The following is a 20,365-nucleotide window of genomic DNA, read 5'->3' on the forward strand; positions in this document are numbered from 1 at the left end:
TCTTATTCTTCAAGAGCCAGCATGCTGGTTATTGAAGATGTGTTTAGCTAATGTTGAACTTTGAATCCTTTGCATGAAGCACGTAGCCGTAGATAGAATAGGTGAGGAAAATAATATCACTTGCTTGATACCACAGCATTCAGTTTGTCAAAATATATTGTGTCATGATTAGTCATTTAAATATAATCTTGTAAAAAGTGTCCCTATAAGATCTGTATTGTATTAAAATGGCACTCCTTCCTGATAATACTTGTATTTGTTTATTAATATAGATAATATTGCAAACCTCCAAATGATTTGTAAGATAGTAAATACATTAGAAAGATTCTCATCAGAAATAATGAGAGCAAAGCTCATTCGGTGCCTAACCAGTAATTGGAACCCCAAGATTGGATTCAGATAGTATGTTAGTTTATGCTGAATGCTTTTTCTAATTTGGCTTTCTTATCATCAAGCTGTTTGTTGGTGGTAAAGTGTTTTCCCTTGTGTAGTTTAAAGATGGAAAAAGTGCTACATGGCATAGGGGAAAACCTTATAGACTTATGACCTAGGACCTGAAAGAATATTGGATCATGCAAAGGAGCATTTGGTATTTCTAGATTTTTTTTATTTATCAGAACACTTATGTGTATTGAACAGTATTGTATATTTCACAGCAATTCTGTTGATGTCAAAAGTATGTTAAAGATTTAATTGTGGAAAGTATTTTTGTGCAGCTGTTCATTTGTCTTGATCCTGTTTTGAGACATTTCATATATGGAATAAATATATTTGATTTTTGGACTCTCCACAACTTTGGATATAGCACTATGAATTGTTACGAGTATGTAATTTTAAAATGCCTGTATATTGGTGGATTTTAATAACAAATGAATAGGTAAAACAATTATTTACAACAAGATGCATTAAGATAGTGGAAGATAAGCAGAACAATTCATTCTCATACAGCAAAGCAATGTGTTGTTTTCAGAGCAAATCATTGTATAAATTGAATCATTTTATGACATCAAGCATATTTTGGCAGAATTGTGAGTAACCAATTTATAAAAAAATTGAACTCTTTGTTGCAAAAAAATCTATATTTAGGCATAAATGAAAGTGATCACAACTTAGCTTTGACCTAGATTCCTGTTCTGCTGTAAGTTTTTTGCTCGTCTCTAGAACATTTACCATCCATGCAGCATGCTATAAATGAAACATGATATATATTGATGCAATTCAAGAAGTATTTTAGAAAAATTTTAAACAAATTAATGTGATGGAAGGAGAATGTTTCGGTAGCTAGAATTTAGATGTTTTATTGACAGTTTCTGCATCGTTAAACTGAACTGTAAGAAAGGTCAGTCTGTTGATAAATTTTACATTTGTAATTCACATAACAAAGACTTAGCAAGAATTTTCATTTCACCAAATCTATATAGATCATTGAAATATTGCAGATTCTGTCCTAATTTCAGTAAATTATCTTTTCTCTCTTGATACTGTAATTTTTTTTTAGAAATGGACTTGAAGTTCATATTCTTTCCCATTGAGTAGATAGACTTTGCCAAAGCTGCTCTGTTACCATCTGCTGCAAAGTGTGACAGTTCAAGATTTCTCCCCCAACTCCCACAATATTTCTCATGGCAGCTTGGTGGAAATTGAAATGAAGGCCTATTTCTTTTCCTGAAATGTAAGTATATTTTCCCTGCCTAGAGCAATACATTTTGGCTTGTGAGATCTAGATGATTCAATGTCAGAAAGTAACTCTAACTCTACTCCCTATATTGACCACTGTAACTGTATGATATATTTCAAATTATGTGGAAGATAAAATAAGGTTATCAAATGTGGAACATTATACCTTACATACTAAACTTTACAGCCAATAGTATTTGCTTATAATCAAAATTTATGAAACTATCATCCAGTGATGCACACCAGTCAACGTCAGGAGCTACCAGCCGTCCTGACCCCATATTGCTGTGAATGCCACTTAGTAACTAATGTTTTAAGGTGAGTGTGACAGGGAGTTGATACTTTTTTAAAAATGGATAAACTGAACTGACTGGAGCTTCAAAATTCTGGCATCATTGTGAAGAAGTAATATATTTTGTCCCATTTGGTTTGCATATATGTCATTTTAAAGTTCTGCCAACCTAATTTTAAGATTCTACAAACTTTATAGAAAACCACAACAGCTTCTTGGGAGCTAAATTTCTCTATTAGATAGAAATTTTTTGATCTAAAATTCGTCAAGATTCTTTTTGATGAGTTGATGTGTTTAAAATGCTAAACTGAGCATATAAAAGTGTCAAAAGTTCCAACATTTTTGAAAGCTCTACTGCAAGTTGTGCTAATATATTGCATATAGGTCTTCGGCTTTTTCCAGCACCGTGCTGTCCATTCATGTCATGTTGTATTTTAATCTCAGAAACTTTGGGAATCTTCATGCTGGTAATATAGCAATTTTTTTTTAAAATAGCAGATGCCAGATGTGACTATTCTGAACCATTTTCCAATATGATGTTCAACTGTGAGTTGAAAATAAAACATTGCAAATTTGAAACAAAAATGGAAAATATTGTTAATACACAACATCCATAGAACTGACAAGTTTACATTTTGGGTGCAGATCATTCTTCGGAGTTGAAAAATAAGAGACCATCAAACATGTTGATTTGATTAAAAATGGGCGGGAGAGGACTATGTATTAACATGAGCTAACCCACAGTGGAGTAATGATTCAAGCTATGCAACCAATCATTTCTGTCAAGTCATGGACAGAAGTATTTAGACATTGAAAGAAACAAAGGGTCTGTGAGCAGCCATTGGAGTTGGATTCTTGGAGAAAATTGAGAAAATGTAAGAGGTTGAAAACCTGGGCATCAAATATGAAATTAAAACCGGTTTGAAAAGGAGGATAAGGTTAAACCAAAGTTTATTATGTTCAGATCAGAGTGTTGCAGGGTACCTAGGAGGGAGATGGTCCAGAGGGTGCTAGGAAGACTCATGGCAGAGTTAGCATTTGGCCTCGGCAAGATATTGTTCTTGAAGCTTGTATTGAGCTTTGCTGGAACAATGTATGAGTCTGATGACAGACAAGTCAGAGTGCAAATGGGAGGAGTTAAAGCTGCAAAGTGCAGGTAGCTCAGAGTCACACTTTAAATCAAAACATAGGTATTCAGCAATGCAGCCGCCTAATCTGTGTTTGGTTTTCCTAATGTAGAAGGCAGAGAACAAAGTAACAAACTCAATATATCAGTGTAGAGGAAATTCACGTTTCTTCTCATAGGAGTGTTTGGTGTTCTGAACATCAGAATAGAAAAAGGTAGATGGGCAAGTGTTAAACCTCCTGCCTTTGCACAAGAAGGGAAGGCACTGAGGGATAGGTGACTAGAAAGAGTGATGGTAGGAGTCAAAGCAATGGTATTGGAGAACGATGAGATTGAAAAAAGTCTGGAGGAAGACCTCCTGAAGAATGATGAGATTGGTCAGAGTTTGTTAAAAATACCTTAATGTTTGGTAATGGGGACATGGCCCAGAGGGAGTGAGGAAGAGTCTTGGGAGAGTTGGCAATTGGCCTCAGCAACACAGAGGTCCTGCTCTACAACAGCAGTTTGTGGCATTCCATTTGTTTTTAACCTGAAAGAGGAAAATGCCCTGAAAAGGCAAGAATCTTTCAATGGTTAGTATTTCAGAGTCTGCAGCATGCATGCAATAAACTCAGTAAGCAAATAGTTTTACATATGACATTGCTATTTCAAGAGATGACCTAAGGAAAATAGACCAATAGGTACTTTTTAACTCTCATTTCCAGCTTTATGTATGATAAGTTGAGGATCTGTATTCTATTTATTAGCCAGAACACTGGAGAGATTTCCCTACTCTTCTTTGAATAGTGCCACAGAATCTTATACATCTACCTGAGAGGGCAGGTGGAGCCTCAGTTTAATGTTTTTTCCAGAAAACACCACCTCCAACGGTACAGCATTCTCTCAACCAATAGATCTGGCACAGGCACAAAGGGTCAATGTTATGATTCTATGATAAGCTAGGCTGAGACTTCAGTTCAGCACTGAGAGACAGCTACACTGTCCGAAGTGTTGTCTTTCTGATGAGACTTGAAACGTATCCTTTAGATCTACCCTATCAGGTGGATGTAAAAAATCCCATAACACTACTGAAAGAAGAGCAGGGATTTTTTCTTCAGCGTCCTGACCAATATATATACTTCAATTAACACCTAAAACAGATTATCTTGATATTATTTGATTGCTACCTAGGCATTTCAATGGCTTGAGGAGGGGAGAAAAAAATGTACCAAAAATGCTTTTGGTTTGTTTATTTTTAAGTTTTTGTTTGAAATTTCTCACGTTAGAATTAGCAGTAGCAGTTTTACAGAACTTCAATATTTCACATCTTATTGAAAGCAAAATACACATTTGAAAGAAAAAAAATGCTTCAATATTCCATGGATAGCTTGATGGACGCAGGCATTTTTTTTACTCAGTTGCAGATTGAAACAATCCCACCTGAATTAAAGAAATTTAAATTGTTTTCTTCCTCCACTTGACCTATGATAGATTTAAAACCTTTTGATTGGACTGACACGCCATCATAGATGATGTCTCATACCTTACAGAAGCATGAATCAGTGATTGTTGACATCTGATATTTCATCCAGCATATTTTACATTTTTGTGTTTGAAAATGTATGGGAAATACATGTGCTATGTGAAAATGCAGTATCCTTGGTTAATTTGAGAAATTGTGTGCCAGCTCTTAAGGTCTAAAAGATTTTTCTCCCCCACCGTTAGAATTGTTTCCTCATTACTATTAACTTTCTTGGTAGTGTAAATCAATAAATGGGAGTGATTGAATTACATTGCTATTAAGTTGCTCTGTAGCAGTACCAAAATGCTGCAAGTTTAATAGCTATCCATATTTGTTTAGAGTCATGTTTAAAGGTTATTTACCCTCCCCTTCATCTTCATAGGATCACTGAAATCCACATAGTCTGTTGTGATTGAAATATGTTTTCCAATTAAGTGATTTAGAGAATGTCAGTTCTGAGACATCATAAGAATTTTTGACATGTCATTTGTTTTAATGTCTCCGTCGCAGAACGCCATGAAGCTACCAGAGAATGAGCTGTGTGATGCGGACCAGCTGCAAATGAGAATTAGATTTCATATTAAGCAAATCCTATTAACAATACACTTCCATGTCTCTTTATAGGTGAACAGGCCCTAATTAAAAACACCACCATCTGCCAGTGTGCAGCAGTGGGCTGGCATTCAGTAGCCCACCGAAGCCTTATGATTGAAATGTATTATTTATGAGATTTCAGCATTCTGTTAGCAGTGGAAAGTAAATGACAAAAACTGATGGGCATGAAACAAATAGTAATTCAGCATCATCCACTGTGAAGGTGTGGAAGACAGAAGAGTGTTGTAACTGAATGATGAGAACGGCAATGATTTGTTTTTTATCGTGAAAAGGAATGTGAGAATAATTACTTTTCTACATTTGCAATAACGTTACTAGGTAGTTTTGGTGACTTAAAAATTTTGTGCAGCAGCCTGTAGGTGGCTATGACAAAATAGCAGACAGAAGGCACCAAAGCAAAAGTATGGTCATGTTGAACTTCTAAATAACAAGATGCATAAAGGAAATACAGTGGATAGGGGTTCAAAGGACACATAATAAGTTATCACAAGAATTGAAAATACAAATGGAAGTAAAATATGCCCACAAAGAGAGAACGATAGATAAGAGAAAAGAAAGTAATGGCTAATGGAAGTTTCTGAGACTAAAAAGTTGGGTTGAGTTCCATGGGAGTGCAGATTGGGACAGATTTTATTTACTGTGTACATAGGTGATCTAGGGTAAGGAATTGAGGGAACAATGTTGAAAATCTCTGAAACCAAATTGAGAGGTAAGGAAATCGTGATAAGATTACAGGAGGACAATGTTAGGACAGCAAGGCAAATGGATAGGCAGCAAATGTATAACATATGAAGAAACTTTTGTTGGAAATAAGACGAGGGAAAGGTAATCTACTTTAAGATAGTCGTGTTCAGGGTGACCCAGAGGCCAAATGCAACCCCAGGACCTTTGTGGATCAGGCTTATGAAATTCTTGCCGGTTTCCCTTCATTGTTTGTATTGCTCGCTAACTACTTTCTCAGACTAACCAGACTGTTCACAAACTCAACAATCTGATCCACTCTGAGCTAAGCTTTCAAGCCCATATATCTTCCATCACAAAAGCCTGTGCTAATTCCATTTTTGTAACATTCCTCACACCACCCTAGCAATAGCCCATCTGTGCTAAAAATCTTTCAATATGCCTTCATCACTTGCAAATGCAATTACTTTAATACTTATATTCCACCTAGTCCAAGGCTTTGCTACAGATCCTGTTTCACACAAAGTCCTGTTTGCCCATCAACCCCAGTTCTTGCTGACCTGTATTAGCTCCTTTCAGCAGGAAAAATCCTTGCAAGGGTTATTCTTAATCAGATTGGCAGTCACCTCATTGACTCTGTGTACCCAGAATCACAGTGTGGCTTCTGTGCAGGATGGGGAACAGTAGACATGATGTTTGCAACGTGTCAGATTCAAAAGTCCCTGAACAGAATAATGATGTTCGTTGACCTGACCAAGGCTTTTGACATGGTAAACTGGGAAAGCCTGTGGAAGTTTCTGTACAAATATGGCTCCCCTGATAAGATGATCAGCGTAATTCACTCATTTTACAATAGCATGATGGCCAGCATGAGCCAAAGTGATACATCACCAGATGCCTTTTCTGTCACCAACAGCACCAAGCAAGACTCTGCATATTGACTTCAGCTGTTTGGCATATACTTCTCGGCCATGCTGCAGTACTCACTCAAAGATCTTGACACAGGAGTACAATTAATTCAGGGCAGACAGCAACCTCTTCAACTTGCAAAGGCTCAAAGCTTGCACAAAGGTTACTGAACAGCTATTGAGTGAATAAAAACAAAAAAACTGCGGATGCTGGAAATCCAAAACAAAAACAGAATTACCTGGAAAAACTTAGCAAGTCTGGCAGCATCGGCGGAGAAGAAAAGAGTTGACGTTTCGAGTCCTCTCCCTTGTTCATTGACAATTGCGCTCTCTTGGCACATACTATGGAGCACATTCAGCTGCTTGTTGATCGCTTTGCCCTAGCCTCAGAACACTTTGGCCTGACATTAAGTCTGAAGAAGACAAAGATCTTGTATCAATCTTCCCCTAGCCATGTACTCCAAGATCCCATAGTCACTATCAACACACACCCCTCCGTTCAGTGCAGACAGTGCAGAAGTTTTGTTATCTTGGGAGTATCCTCTCCAGTAACACAATGTTGGATGATAGAATCAACCATCACCTGATCATAAGGTCATAAGAAATAAAAGCATGAGTAGGCCATTCAGCCCATCAAGCCTGCTCTGCTATTGAATAAGATCATGGCTGATCTGATTGTGACCTTACTTCACTTTCCTGCCTGCCCCCAATAACCCTTGATTTCTTGGTCAATCAAAAATCTTGCTCAGCCTTGAATATATTTGATGGCTGAGCTTCCACTGTTCTTTGTGGAAAAGAATTCCAAAGACTAAGTAGCCCCTGAGAGTAGAATTCCTCCTCATCTTCATCTTAAATGGGAGATCAAGTGCATTGATAAATCCTTAGAAATGCAAAACACCAAGATGCTATTTGCAGATGTTGATGACCTACTTCGTGTTTCCATAATTTTTTATCATTTGTATTTTAAATGAGTCAAGTTTTTTATATAGCAGCTCAGAAATCATGAGTTGAAATTTTAATTAATTTAACTAAATCTAGTTAACCTGTTTGATGACCCTTTAGCCAATATTGTGAGATGTGGGAGCCTGTTGTTGAAATGGACATGCTATGCATTTATACTGAGAAACTAACTTGCACCTGATCTGTCCTTTCATTTGGTTAAATTCAACTCATTATTATCTCAATTTTCTAATAATTACAAATTGGGTTTGTACTTAGAGGCATTATTGGAGTCTCAATCTATTGAAATTTGAAAGAAAAACATTTTATTTAGCCTTAGTGCTGATAATTGACAATCAGTTATATATTTAAGCAAAATACTGCGGATGCTGGAAATCTGAAACAAAAACAAAATACTGAAAAAACTCAGCAGGTCTAACAGCATCTGTGAGAAAAAAAACAAGAGTTTATGTTTCGAGTCCGTATGACTTTTTCATTCTGAAAAAGAGTCATACGGACTCGAAACGTCAACTCTGCTTTTTTCTCCACAGATGCTGTTAGACCTACTGAGTTTAGTCAGTTATATATTTGCATGTTATCAATCATGACAGGGCACGTTCCTGCAATTGAAGCAGTTTAAGAGAAAAAGGCTTTAAAGTTTACGGTAGGTAGACAATGTTGATCGAGACCTAGCCGTGGGAGCCTTCTTGTCATTCTTGCTAAAGAAAATGAATGATCTAATGGGACCAGTACCAAGATAGAAGAGGAAAGTTTAGGCATTTCATACCCTTGGTATCAAATGAGAAATAGGGGCAATTTAGCTTACAAAGATATCATTATTATTTGAAAACCACAAAGTGAAAGAATTGGGTATGTCATGGCTGCCTTCTTGTTTAAAAGCAAATGAGCTCTCCAGGAACAAATGCAGTTGCCATTATGGGAACATGTGAAATGTAGAGATACTGGTTAGCAGGGTCAAAATGACTCTGCTCGTGGTGCTGGTGTTGACTAATGAGCATCTTTCTCTAAGAAGGAGTCCATGTGGTTTTATTTCTGTATAATGGCATTCGTTATAGATTTTCACAAATGTTGAGCGAAATTTAATTTAAGTGGTTCAGACTTCACACCATTGGAATATGTCTACCATAGTTTACTTGTCTCTGGAATACTAAATAAAATGAAATCTAATGCAAGGCAGGGAAAATATGTCAACACAACATTTTTACAAATTTGTTGAGATTAAAATTTGGCATTCAGCATATTGGCTCAGATTTTGTGGTCAGCATCGACATAATGGCGCTCTCTACTGACATGGAGGAAAGTTGCCCACAAAAGATTTAGCGATCTCTATGGCACAGATTTCCAATATTCAGATGTTAGTTTGAATCTGCTGCCAGTCTAGGGGAGTCCATGGGATTTGCAGGTGTTCAGCAACAGCGATGTCATGAAGCAGGGCAATCACATTGAAGTACGATCACAGACAGCGAACCAGGAAGTGTAATGCACCAATTATCTTCCAATTTTAAATAAATTTTACTGAGTGAAATAAATGATTAGGACAAACACCAAACATATGGGATTAAGGTAGAAACTAAAATGTATCGTAAACGAACATTTAAAATTTATGTTAAAAATAATGTGAATATTTTTATCATAATGGAGAAATTTGACATTCCAGAAATATAAAATTTGCACTTCAAGTCCAGTGAGGCTGTTCACAGTAATTATGACTTTGGTATGCTGTTTTAAAAACCTAGTTGCACCACATTCAAGAACGTAACTTTTTCAAGGGTTTTTACAGCAAAACTAATAGTGGAAAAGAGCAAGTTTTCATCAGCTCAATGATTTCTAATTGATTGCATACTGGGGGCACTTGCAGCAGCGCACCTATGAAGCTGACAACAACTTCTGGATTTCCATGTTTAACTCTACAAGTGCTCAGTTGGGTTTTGCCATCATTACTACTGCAGAATTTGGGCCATGTGTCCCTACTTTTTATAAACCATCACTGCCCCATTGTGTATTTGTTTCCACTTTTTAAATTGTGGCAGTAACAGTTTTTATTATCTTGCCTCACCTTATATTAACCCAATTCAGTTGGGCGCATGTGATAATTTACAGCATTTACTGCAATTTATTTAGCACTTTAACATAAAAATAATCATCCTAAGTGCATCACATGATCAACCATTAAATGAGAGATGGGGTTTTGATTAAAAGCTAATCAAAGGAGTGAGCTTTGAGGAAGATTTTAAAAGTGGATAGGTAGGGGGTTTAGGGATGGAATTCTAGAAATGAGAACCCAAGAGGTGAAGATGCTGTTGTCAATGATGAGGCAAAGGGACTGAATTAGAAGCTGGAATCAAAGGAACAGAGAGTTTGGGAGAAGCATGACAAAGGAAGGATGCATGGATAGGATGGGGTAGGGCCATAGGTGAAGTTAAAGACAGATTTTTTTATTTGACCAGGTGGACAGGGGATGGTGGGAGTGGTATTGTAGGCCAATAAGACCAGGGTGATGGGTAATCAGGATGCATCAGGACACGTACAGCAGAATTTTGGACAAGTTACAGTTTCTGGATGTTGGGAGGCCAGCAAGGGATAAGAGTAGCAGAATCTAGAAGCGACAAAGGCACATAATAGCTTTCATGCTATAGTGATGGGCATTGTTGCAGAAGTGAAAGTAAGTGGTCTTATTAATGGAGAGATTATAAGGTCTGAAGCTTCACTTTGAGTCAAAAGGGACACTGAGATTGCAGACAGTTTGGTTCAGCCCGAGACAGTGAGGAACTGAAATTGATGACAAGGAAGCAGCGTTTGTGGTGTGCACGGAAAGACTACCGATTGATCTTCAGTATGTTGAGCTGGAAAAAGATTGAAAGTCAAACATCTGATAGCGTAGAGGCCATTGATAGTTAAGCAGTGAAGAGAGTTGTTGGAAGGTAAAGTGGGTTCAATGGTGTACATATGGAAGCTGATGCCATTCGTGGGTTCGTCACTGAGGTTCAGCATGTACATTCCACAACCAACGGATCAGATCTGAGCTCTGCAGTCCTGCCACATCCAGTCATAAATGGTGGTGAACAATTAAACAACTCACTGGAGGAGGAGGCTGCACAAATATTCCCCATCCTCAATAATGGGGGAGCCCAGCATATCTGTGCAAAAGATAAGGCTGAAGCATTCGCAACAGTCTTCAGCCAGAAGTGCCAAGTGGATGATCCGGACAATATAGGTTGACAAGTGGCAAATAACATTCACGTCACACAAGCAATAACGATCTCCAGCAAGAGAATCTAACCATCACCCCTTGACATTGAGTAACTCACCTCCTGACTCCCCAAAGCCGTCCACCATCTACAAGATACAAGTCAGGAGTGTGATGGAATACTCTCCAATTGCCTGGATCAGTGCAGCTCCAACAACACTCGAGGCTTGGCACCATCCAGGATAAAGTAGCTTGCTCGATTGGCACCCGATCCACAAGCATTCACTCCCTCCACCAACGCAATGGCAGCAGTATGTACCATCCACAAGATGCATTGCAGCAATTCACCAAGCCTCATTCATCAGCACCTTCCAAATCCACGACCATTACTATCTAGAAGGACAAGGGCAGCAGACACATGGGAACACCATCACCTGAAAGTTCTTCTCCAAATCACTCACCATCCTGACTTGGAAATATATTGCAGTTCCTTCACTGTCACTGGGTGAAAATCCTGGAACTCCCTCCCTAACAACACTGTGGGTGTACCTACACCACATGGACTGCAGTGGTTCAAGAAGGCAGTTCACCACCACCTTCTCAAGGGCAATTAGGGATGGGCAATAAATGCTGGCTGAGCCAGCCATGCCCACATCCCATGAATGAATAAAACAAAACATGAGAAGGAAAGGGACCATGAAGAATTCCTTGGTGAACTCCAGAGGTGGTGATGCTGTGGTGAGGAAAGAAGCCATTGCTGAATATGTTTTGGCTATCCTTGATTTGGTAGGTGTCGAACGATGCAAGAGGAGTCCCACAGAGCTAGATAAAGAAGCCAATTAGAGGAATATGGCAGACTCGAGCATTACAGAGAGGTTAAAGGTTATGAAAAGAAATAATACACATTGATCACAGGTACAGTGGATGGATTAGGGCCATTTTAGTATTGGAGCAGTGGACATTCACTGGAGAGATTTGTGCAGGAAGTTACAAGAGAAATGGGCATGGACTTGAAATATTCGAAGAATTTAGAGGGATAAAGGAAGTTTACATGAGTTTTCACCTAATGCTACTACAAGTTCATTTATATGTGTCTCAAAGTGCTGCTGAACATTTTGAGATCCGCTTGACTTAGCGCCAGATTTAAACTGCTGTCAGGAAAGGGGAAGTCATGTCACAGAGATCTCTAGATCTTTGTTGACAGCTTTCTTTGAGGTGACTGGTGAGCACCAATTGTTCAACACTGGTAACAAAATCTGGGCCAATATCGAATCATAGAAATGTATACCACAGAAGGTGTCCATGCCAGCTGAAAAAGAGCTTTCTGGCCTCGTCGCACTTTCAAACTCTTGGTCCATAGCAATGAAGATTATGGTATTTGAAGTGCATATACAGGTATTTTTTAAATGCGATGAGAGTTTCTGCATCTACCACCCTTTCAGGCAGTGAGTCCCAGACCCTCAACACCCATTGGTAGGGCTGCCAATGCTCCAGGATTAGCCCGGAGTCTCCAGGAATTGAAGATCAATTACCCGGACACTGTTGTGTGCAACGCTGCAGAAATATCATGGGGATGTAAAAAAAGATTTTTGTTTTCATTGAACATTTTCTCTTTGCCAGTATTGAAAAAGGGAGAAAAGTCTGTTTGGCTGGCAGTCAAGCATCGTCCAATTGGGTAATTAATCTTTTTGCTTTCCAATTTTTTCAATTGGGTGGGAAGGATAGATGTGTTGGCCAAATAATGGCTGGAGCATGAGGCAAGTCATGCAGTGAAACCTCCAGGAATGCATTTAATAGCAGTCAGCAATTCTGCCTGCTGGGTGAAAAAATTTCTCCTCAATCTCCTTCTAACCTTCCTGCCAATTACTTTAAATCTCTGCCCCTTGTTATTGACCTCCCTTCTATCCGCTCTATCTAGGTCCCTCATAATATTACAGGTAGTACTTAATTTTGTTGTCCTCATGTCTTGTGTACAAAATAAAAGGATATTAAATATTCATCAATCTATCAGTGTGTCGTACTATCCCCCTTCCTGACAAGTATTCTGGTAGTAGGAAGGTGAGGATTAGAACAAGATGGGAGTGGAAGGGCATTGAAATCTTAACAAATCACTGTTGAGTTGATTCTTACTTTCTACACGAATGGGTTGGAGATGGTTTGCAGTCTGGATAAAAGCTTGCATGTGTGTGTGGGGAGGGAGGTTTCAGAAGAACGCAGGAGTACAATGTAGTATATGTATCTTAGTGTTTCAGGGTTTTACTGATTTACAGTGGAGTCTTGTTGCAACAGTTGGTACATGGCACATGCTAAATGACCTGTTCTAAGTCTAATAGATCGTCATGCAGTCCTCTTTAGTCTTATTTTGAATTTCTATTTTGTCTAATTGTGTTTCACACATTATTTTCAACTTTATACAGCACGTTAATAGGTTAAAAGTAAGCCCCCCAAAATATTTTACACAAAGGCTGTGAGAATGTGGAAAGCACTGCCCTACAAGGCCTTAAATGCAAAACCAATGGAAGTGTTAAAAATAACTCTTAAATTTGCTTTTTATCTTGAAGGACCTTTGCACTCCGGAGAATTAAGGATACTTTTCGAGAAAACAAAAATGTGACAAATCCTGAAGTTATCCAAGAGCTAATAGAAAAGGCTGAAGCCAACACAGAAGTTATTCGACGACAGGTAAGGCACTTGTGGCATGAAATTTCAAGTTTTCACAAAACAGCTGAGTTAAATAAATTCTGTTTGAGTATAAAGCAGAAATTTCACTGTGAAAGCTGCAGAATTTCTAAATTAAATGGCAAACAGTTGAAAAATTTAACCAAAGAGACTGTTTTTTGCTAATATTTCTAATTGACATTATGTGATCTTTTGTTTTCTCAGGGCCTTAAATTGTAGAATAATTTAAGTCTATTGTCCTATCCTGACAAAGTTCACTTTTGTATTTACAAGTCTATTTAGGTGTTGTGAGGAGGTAAGAAAATATTTATAAGTTGCCAGCATTTTTTAATTAAAATCTAGTTCTCAATATTAAACTAAATCAGTACAGTTGTAGTGTTGCAATGCAATAACCTGAACAAGTGCTTACTGGAAAACAATTGAGAGAAAACTCAAGTGATTCATGCGCAACCTCAATATGCACAAGTGGAATTTGAATGATTTTATTGTATTTTTGTTTTGTTGCTGATGGGTATCATCACATATAGGTTCATGGAGTGAATTCTGCGGTTGGAATTGTACTGATACTTAGTTTTGACTTACTACCAGTTGCGGAGAAAGAAGATCTTATTATATGTTATTATATATTAGTAGCAAATGATATAACAAATGTAGAATTGGTGACACTAATTCAAGTTAAATTGTCAGTTGGATGAGGAAAGTTTAAACTAGTAAAAGGCAAATTTTGGAATAATGTCAGCAAGTTCTTAATGCAAGGTATGTTTATCCAAGAAATAGACATCAAGGTAGAATAGCGGACCGGAGACGGATTGATTTGAATAGCCCTGATTTCTCCTCTCACTATCTGTTTGTAAACAGAAAGGTGTTTTGACTTCTGATTTCCCCCTTTATAAGTGGTGGTGTGTTTTCCCCAACCCTTCAGTTTGGAGTGATCTAAATCCTCTATTAATAAACTCCCACAGAAGACTTAAGATAAGGTAAGTTATTTTTACACACACACGAAACGTAGGAAGGGGTTTTGCAACATCTCTCCCTGTTTGTACTCGTATAATAAAAGAGGGATAAGAGAAAGAAAGGGATACAGGGCAAGACCATGACAAAAGTAAGAGTTATGATTTCATGCAAGTCCAGAATCAAAACACCCAGGGAAATATTCCATCAGAGGTTAGCAGGCTGAAACTATTGCAAGGTGATTCGTCTTTCCAGAAGCGAGGGCTTCCATGATGGGAGAAGGCACGTAGACATGAATTAGTCTTGAAGGTACAGAAGTTGCCATGTAGGGCTAGGCACTTTACCTGGGCAGAGCTCTTTCTGCTGCTACCTGTTAGATGATAAAATGGTATTTCAGTTCCAGACGGCAATATTATAGGTTCTAACAGCCTGGAGAGAGGTCGTGCGCCATATCTCCCACTTGTTCCCCTGGGTATTGGACAAAAGATGTATTTTCCCAGGTGTGGAATCTCAAGGTGTATAATAGGGGAGTCAGGGTCCCTTTTGTCTTTTGCAGACACACCATCTCCATTGGCTGGAGCTGTGCCTTAGAAATGTGCAAGGATGTTGATGCATTTATTTGGAATTTGATTGTTGGCCGTCACAGAGGGCATTAGTACCTCTTTAAAGATAATGACGTCCCTGCTGGTTTCTGACGAATAGAAATTCCTGTGGTATGAGTCACTGCTAGTGAGGATAAAGCTGTGTGTCCATTTTTAAACTAAAAATAATAGCCAGGTTGACGTGGATATATATTTTCCTTCCTGTCTTCTGGCCGGGTCAAAAGTCAGAAGGTTACATTCCATGACTGGAGCTATAATGTTTTTCTGTGTGAATGAGACCAGATGGGCCAAATGGCCTTCCTTATTGATGTCTACCATGATCTTTTCTGCTTTTAAGAGCTTTGAAACTGCTTTCTTTTAATCAAATCATCAGTAGCTTGCATTTGTTGAAATCTGAAGTGTTATAATCTGCTGATATCAAGATGCATGAATATTTTTTATTATGATTTTAAACTGAGCATGTAGCCAAGCATTTCAGCACAAGAGGAAAATTGGAGAATTAGTCATTCTGTTCTCTTGTACATTCAACAGCCAGTTACAGAGTAGCACTGATAGAGATCCACATAGCCTCAGTCAGAATATAATCAAGGGGAGAAGGTGAATTAGTGTTTCAAGTATGGGGGACAATTGCCCTTTTCTTCAGTAACACTGGTACATGGCCAGCCTGAGAGCACTGAAGTAGTCAGGTCTGGAGGTGTTAAAGGCACAAGTCAAGGTAGTTATTGACAGTACTGTCCTGCATTTCTATCTATTCCATTTTTAAACTGATCTAGGACTCGCTGATAATGACCCCTTGTGAGCCTCAGCAAAAAATGTTCAAAACAATCAGCTACAAACCGGGCTTCTCCAAAGAGTCATTATTCAGTAAGACAGAAGCAAAAAACAAAAAACTGCGGATGCTGGAAATCCAAAACAAAAGCAAAAATACCTGAAAAAACTCAGCAGGCCTGACAGCATCTGCAGAGAGGAACACAGTTAACATTTTGAATCCGTATGACTCTTCAACAGAACTAAGGAAAAATAGAAAAGAGGTGAAATATAAGCTGGTTTAAGTGGGGGTGGGACAGGTAGAGCTGAATAGAGGGCCATTGATAAATGGAGATAACCAAAAGATGTCAAAGACAAAAGGACAAAGAGGTGTTGAAGCTGGTGATATTATCTAAGGAATGTGATAACCAACCCCACCCCCACTAGGGCTATCTGTACCTTTATTATCACATTCCTTAGATAATATCACCAGCTTTCACACCTCTTTGTCCTTTTGTCTCTGACATCTTTTGGTTATCTCCACCTATCACTGGCCCTCTATCCAGCTCTACCTGTCCCACCCCCCACCTTAAACCAGCTTATATTTCACCTCTCTTCTATTTTTCCTTAGTTCTATTGAAGAGTCATACAGACTCGAAACGTTAATTTTGTTCCTCTCTGCAAATGCTGTCAGACCTGCTGAGTTTTTCCAGGTATTTTTGTTTTTGATTCAGTAAGACAGTTTTGATTATGTAGGCCCATTTCTCTTAGCTTAATTGCACACTTCAGGTGGAGTGAATAGGTTAACATACCACAGAATTGTCAATTATCCTTTGCTCGAATTGCATAAATTAAGATGGAATCCATGTCTGTCAAAAGACAGTAGATGGAATGTGTAGGGACAACTACTGAATATGTGAACTCTACTGCTTGATCAGAACTGGTTAAGACCAGCTTTGAAAAGATCAATTTTTCTTTTGGTTTAAAAAGAATTGTGCGTGCATTTCCACCCATTTTAATGGAACTTAAAATTAACAATGGTCTACTGGACAAATACCATTAGTTATACACCAGTGACTATCCTAATCTTAATGTACACTGGTATATCTGACCAAATGACAATCTATGCTCTATACAATGTGCGTTTAAGATTCTGCTTCTGCAGGCTTTTCACAAAGTGTCCCCAACATCCACATGCATAAGGTGTAGACCCGAATTTACAATGAAAATATTGGCGAGGCCATCAGCATTCACTATTGTAATGGAGGAAATCTGACAACTTCTGGAGTATGCACGTACGCAGTTAAATGCAGAAATCCAGACACTGCCTCCATTTTTGTGTTAGCATGGTTACTAAGCATGTGCGGTCTTTTTTAAAAATAAATGGCCACTTTGCCAGTTCCCTCTCCTGACCTTCCCACTTCCCTCCCCCACTGGCAGCTCCTCTCCCCAACCCTCCTGCTTATTCTGCTTGTTGACTCCTCCCAGTTGTCACCTCCTACTCGCCGACCTTCCCTCTTGCTGTTTCCCTCCATGACCCCCCTCCCCCTTGCTGCTTCCCGTCACCTGCCCTGCTCCCTACCTCCAACTCAGAGCCCATCGCCCTCCCTCCCTCGCTCGCTTTCCCCCTCACCACCTCTCTCCCAAGCCCTCGTTCAAACTGAGTTCGGGAAAGGGAAATGGCAAACAAGAAGGAGCAGGAGAGTCGGGGGGAGGGGATATGATGAGCAAGAGGTAGGATGCAAATTGGAGGGTTGGGAGAGGGAATTGGCGAGTGGAAAAGTCAGCAAGCAGGAGGGCCAGAGGGGAGAGGGAAGTATCGAGCTGGGTGGTTGGGGTGGGGAAGCGATGAGCAGGAGGGTCCAGGAGAGAAGCAGCGAGCTAAAAGTGGCAAGCTGGAAGCAGTAGAAAGAGTAGGCAAGTTATTAAGACTTCTTAAGTAGTTGAGTTAACAAGTGAGGAAAAGTTATTAATAGGATTTTTGGGCCAGATAGACAATAGGTTTTAAATGTAAAACTTACAGGTCAAGAGCCCTTCTTACACGTTTTCTTAGGGGAAATTGATTTTTATTTAGAATGCCATATTTTGGGGACACATTAGGAGTGCAAAGGGAATATCTATATGGTAATGCTAAATTAATGAAATGGTGCAGAATAAGGGCCTACAATAGCATTATTCTCACATAATTTAGCAAAAAAACATTGCTGCACATTGGCTTACTTCTATCATGACTCTTATCTTTTAATGGCACTTTTGAACCTGGTAGTGTACAGCGGATTGCTAACAATTTGAAAGAGACATCTCCAGTATTTCCTGCTCCTTTACTCAGCCATTGTTCTCACCATTACCAACTGCTCCCCTGAAAGATTCAGCATTTGGAGTGATGTAATAGCTGCTGAATGATCTGTATAGTTTTATATTTGCAAGCTAGGCAAGATCTCACAATGAGGGAAACATAATTACAATTAAACTTCCCCATTGAGAACCAGCTATCATAAAATAAATATCCCTAATTGAATTGCTTAATACAGATCATGCAGCGCGACAAGGTTGTTAACTGTCCAATTTTTAAATGAGCTTTGCAGAAACTTCTAAAATGTAAACTGAAATCAGTGTTCTTTTTAAATTAGAAATCACCCCCTACCCCACACCTTTGCTGCAAAGAATGGCTACTGAAGAGTACACGAAACCTGCATGTGGAAAGGGAGGCCCTTTTATTCAGACTGTGACAAGTTTTGAGGTTTTGAGGCTACACTTAGAGCTTTGCAATAATGATGTAGAACCTAACCTATTGCTGGTGTTAGTAATGTAGGAAATTGCTATAGATAGTGGCGTTAGAAATAGGCTGTACTAGAATTACTGGTAATATTCAGTGTTGTGTAATTATACTTTCAAGCCAGAAAGCTTTGTCAGTTTTTGAATTACATTAGAATTGGGTAAAATGACAAACAATAGTGATCTTTATGACTCTTGTACAACAGTCAAGGATGAGTAATTTGCCACACAAGGTTAAATACTCCCTTGAATCCTCGACACTCTAATAATTTTGGTAAGTGATCCTAAGTTAAGCTGAATGAGTGCCCAGATATCGAAGCATTGGCGATAAACTTTGTCAGAAGCGTTTCAGCAGCAGTGCAGGGAACATCAGTACTCCATGAACGACCTTTTTTATCCTGGAAAGATTCCTGTGACCATTTGCTGAAAAAGACTTTCCTGGGTATATTGTGCAATTTATTTGATCAACCACATGGATTGCTGTGATGTGTTTAGTGATTGCATAGCCAAAACTATCAAATGTACATGATAAGCAATAACTGAATACATAATTATCCTGCAGGGGGCGCTCATTCCAAATTAATAATGAGAGTCCACATATTTTGAACCTGCTGATATAGAACCATAGCATCATAAAAAAGTTGCAGCACAGAAAAAGGCCATCATGTCAGCACCGGCCGAAAAAGAAAAAGTAAAAAAACTAGCTGCCCATTTTAGTCCCACTTTCTAGCACCTGGTCCATAGCCTTGCAGGTTACAGTGCTTTATGTGCAGATCCAGGTACCTTTTAAATGAGTTGAGGGTTACTGCCTCCATTACCAAACCAGGCAGTGAACTCCTAACACCCACTGCCCTCTGGGTGAAGAAGTGTTTCTCATGTCCCTTCTAATCCTCCCACCAATCACCTTAAATCTGTCCCCCTTGGTAATTGACCTCTCTGCTAGGGAAAACGGGGCATCCCTGTCTACTCTATCTAGGCCCCTTATAATCTTGGACACTTCAATCAGGTCACTGCTCAGTGCCAAGGAAAACAACTTCAGCCTATCCAATCTTTCCACAAAGCTGCAATTTTCAAACCCTGGCAACATTCTTGTAAATCTCCTCTGTACTCTAACCAAAGCAATTATGTCCTTTCTGTAATATGGTGACCGGAACAAAATACACAAAACTCTAGCTGTGGCCTAACCAGCATTTTATACAGTTCCACCATTTCTTCCTTGCTTTATATTCTATACCTCATCCAATAAAGGAAAACATTACATATGCTTTCTTTACCACCTGCCCTGCTACCTTCAGGGACCTGTGGACATGCATACCAAGGCCTCTCACTTCCTCTACCCATCTCAATATCCTCCCATTTATTGTGTATTCCCTAGCTTTGTTTGTCCTCCCCAGATGCATTACCTCACACTTCTCGGGATTGAATTTCATCTGCCACTTCTCTGCCCGCTCAACCAAACCATCAATATCATCCTGGATACAACAGCTGTCCTATTCATTATCAACTACATTGTCAATTCTTGTGTCATCTGCAAATTTCCCAATCATGCCACCCACATTTAAGTCCAAATCATTAACATATACAGCAAACGGCAAGGGAGCCAACACTGAGCCCTGTGGAACACCACTAGAAACCGTTTTCCATTCACAAAAACATCCATCAAC

General features: G+C 38.9%; 1 protein-coding gene across 4 annotated transcripts in view; it reads left to right on the forward strand.

Moving 5' to 3' along the window:
• LOC121275825 (LYR motif-containing protein 4) overlaps positions 1-20,365 on the forward strand; it is a 247,122-nt gene that overhangs the window by 30,634 nt on the left and 196,123 nt on the right. For 3 of the 4 annotated variants that reach the window (XM_041183497.1, XM_041183498.1, XM_041183499.1), the window contains exon 2: positions 13,509-13,629. In XM_041183497.1, the coding sequence (XP_041039431.1) occupies positions 13,509-13,629 (121 nt within the window). Of the gene's footprint in view, positions 1-13,508; positions 13,630-13,830; positions 13,861-20,365 lie in introns of those variants that run through there. The other variant, XM_041183500.1, reaches the window with a different exon arrangement.

This window comes from Carcharodon carcharias, chromosome 3 (genome assembly GCF_017639515.1).
Source record: "Carcharodon carcharias isolate sCarCar2 chromosome 3, sCarCar2.pri, whole genome shotgun sequence".
Classification (NCBI taxonomy): domain Eukaryota; kingdom Metazoa; phylum Chordata; class Chondrichthyes; order Lamniformes; family Lamnidae; genus Carcharodon; species Carcharodon carcharias.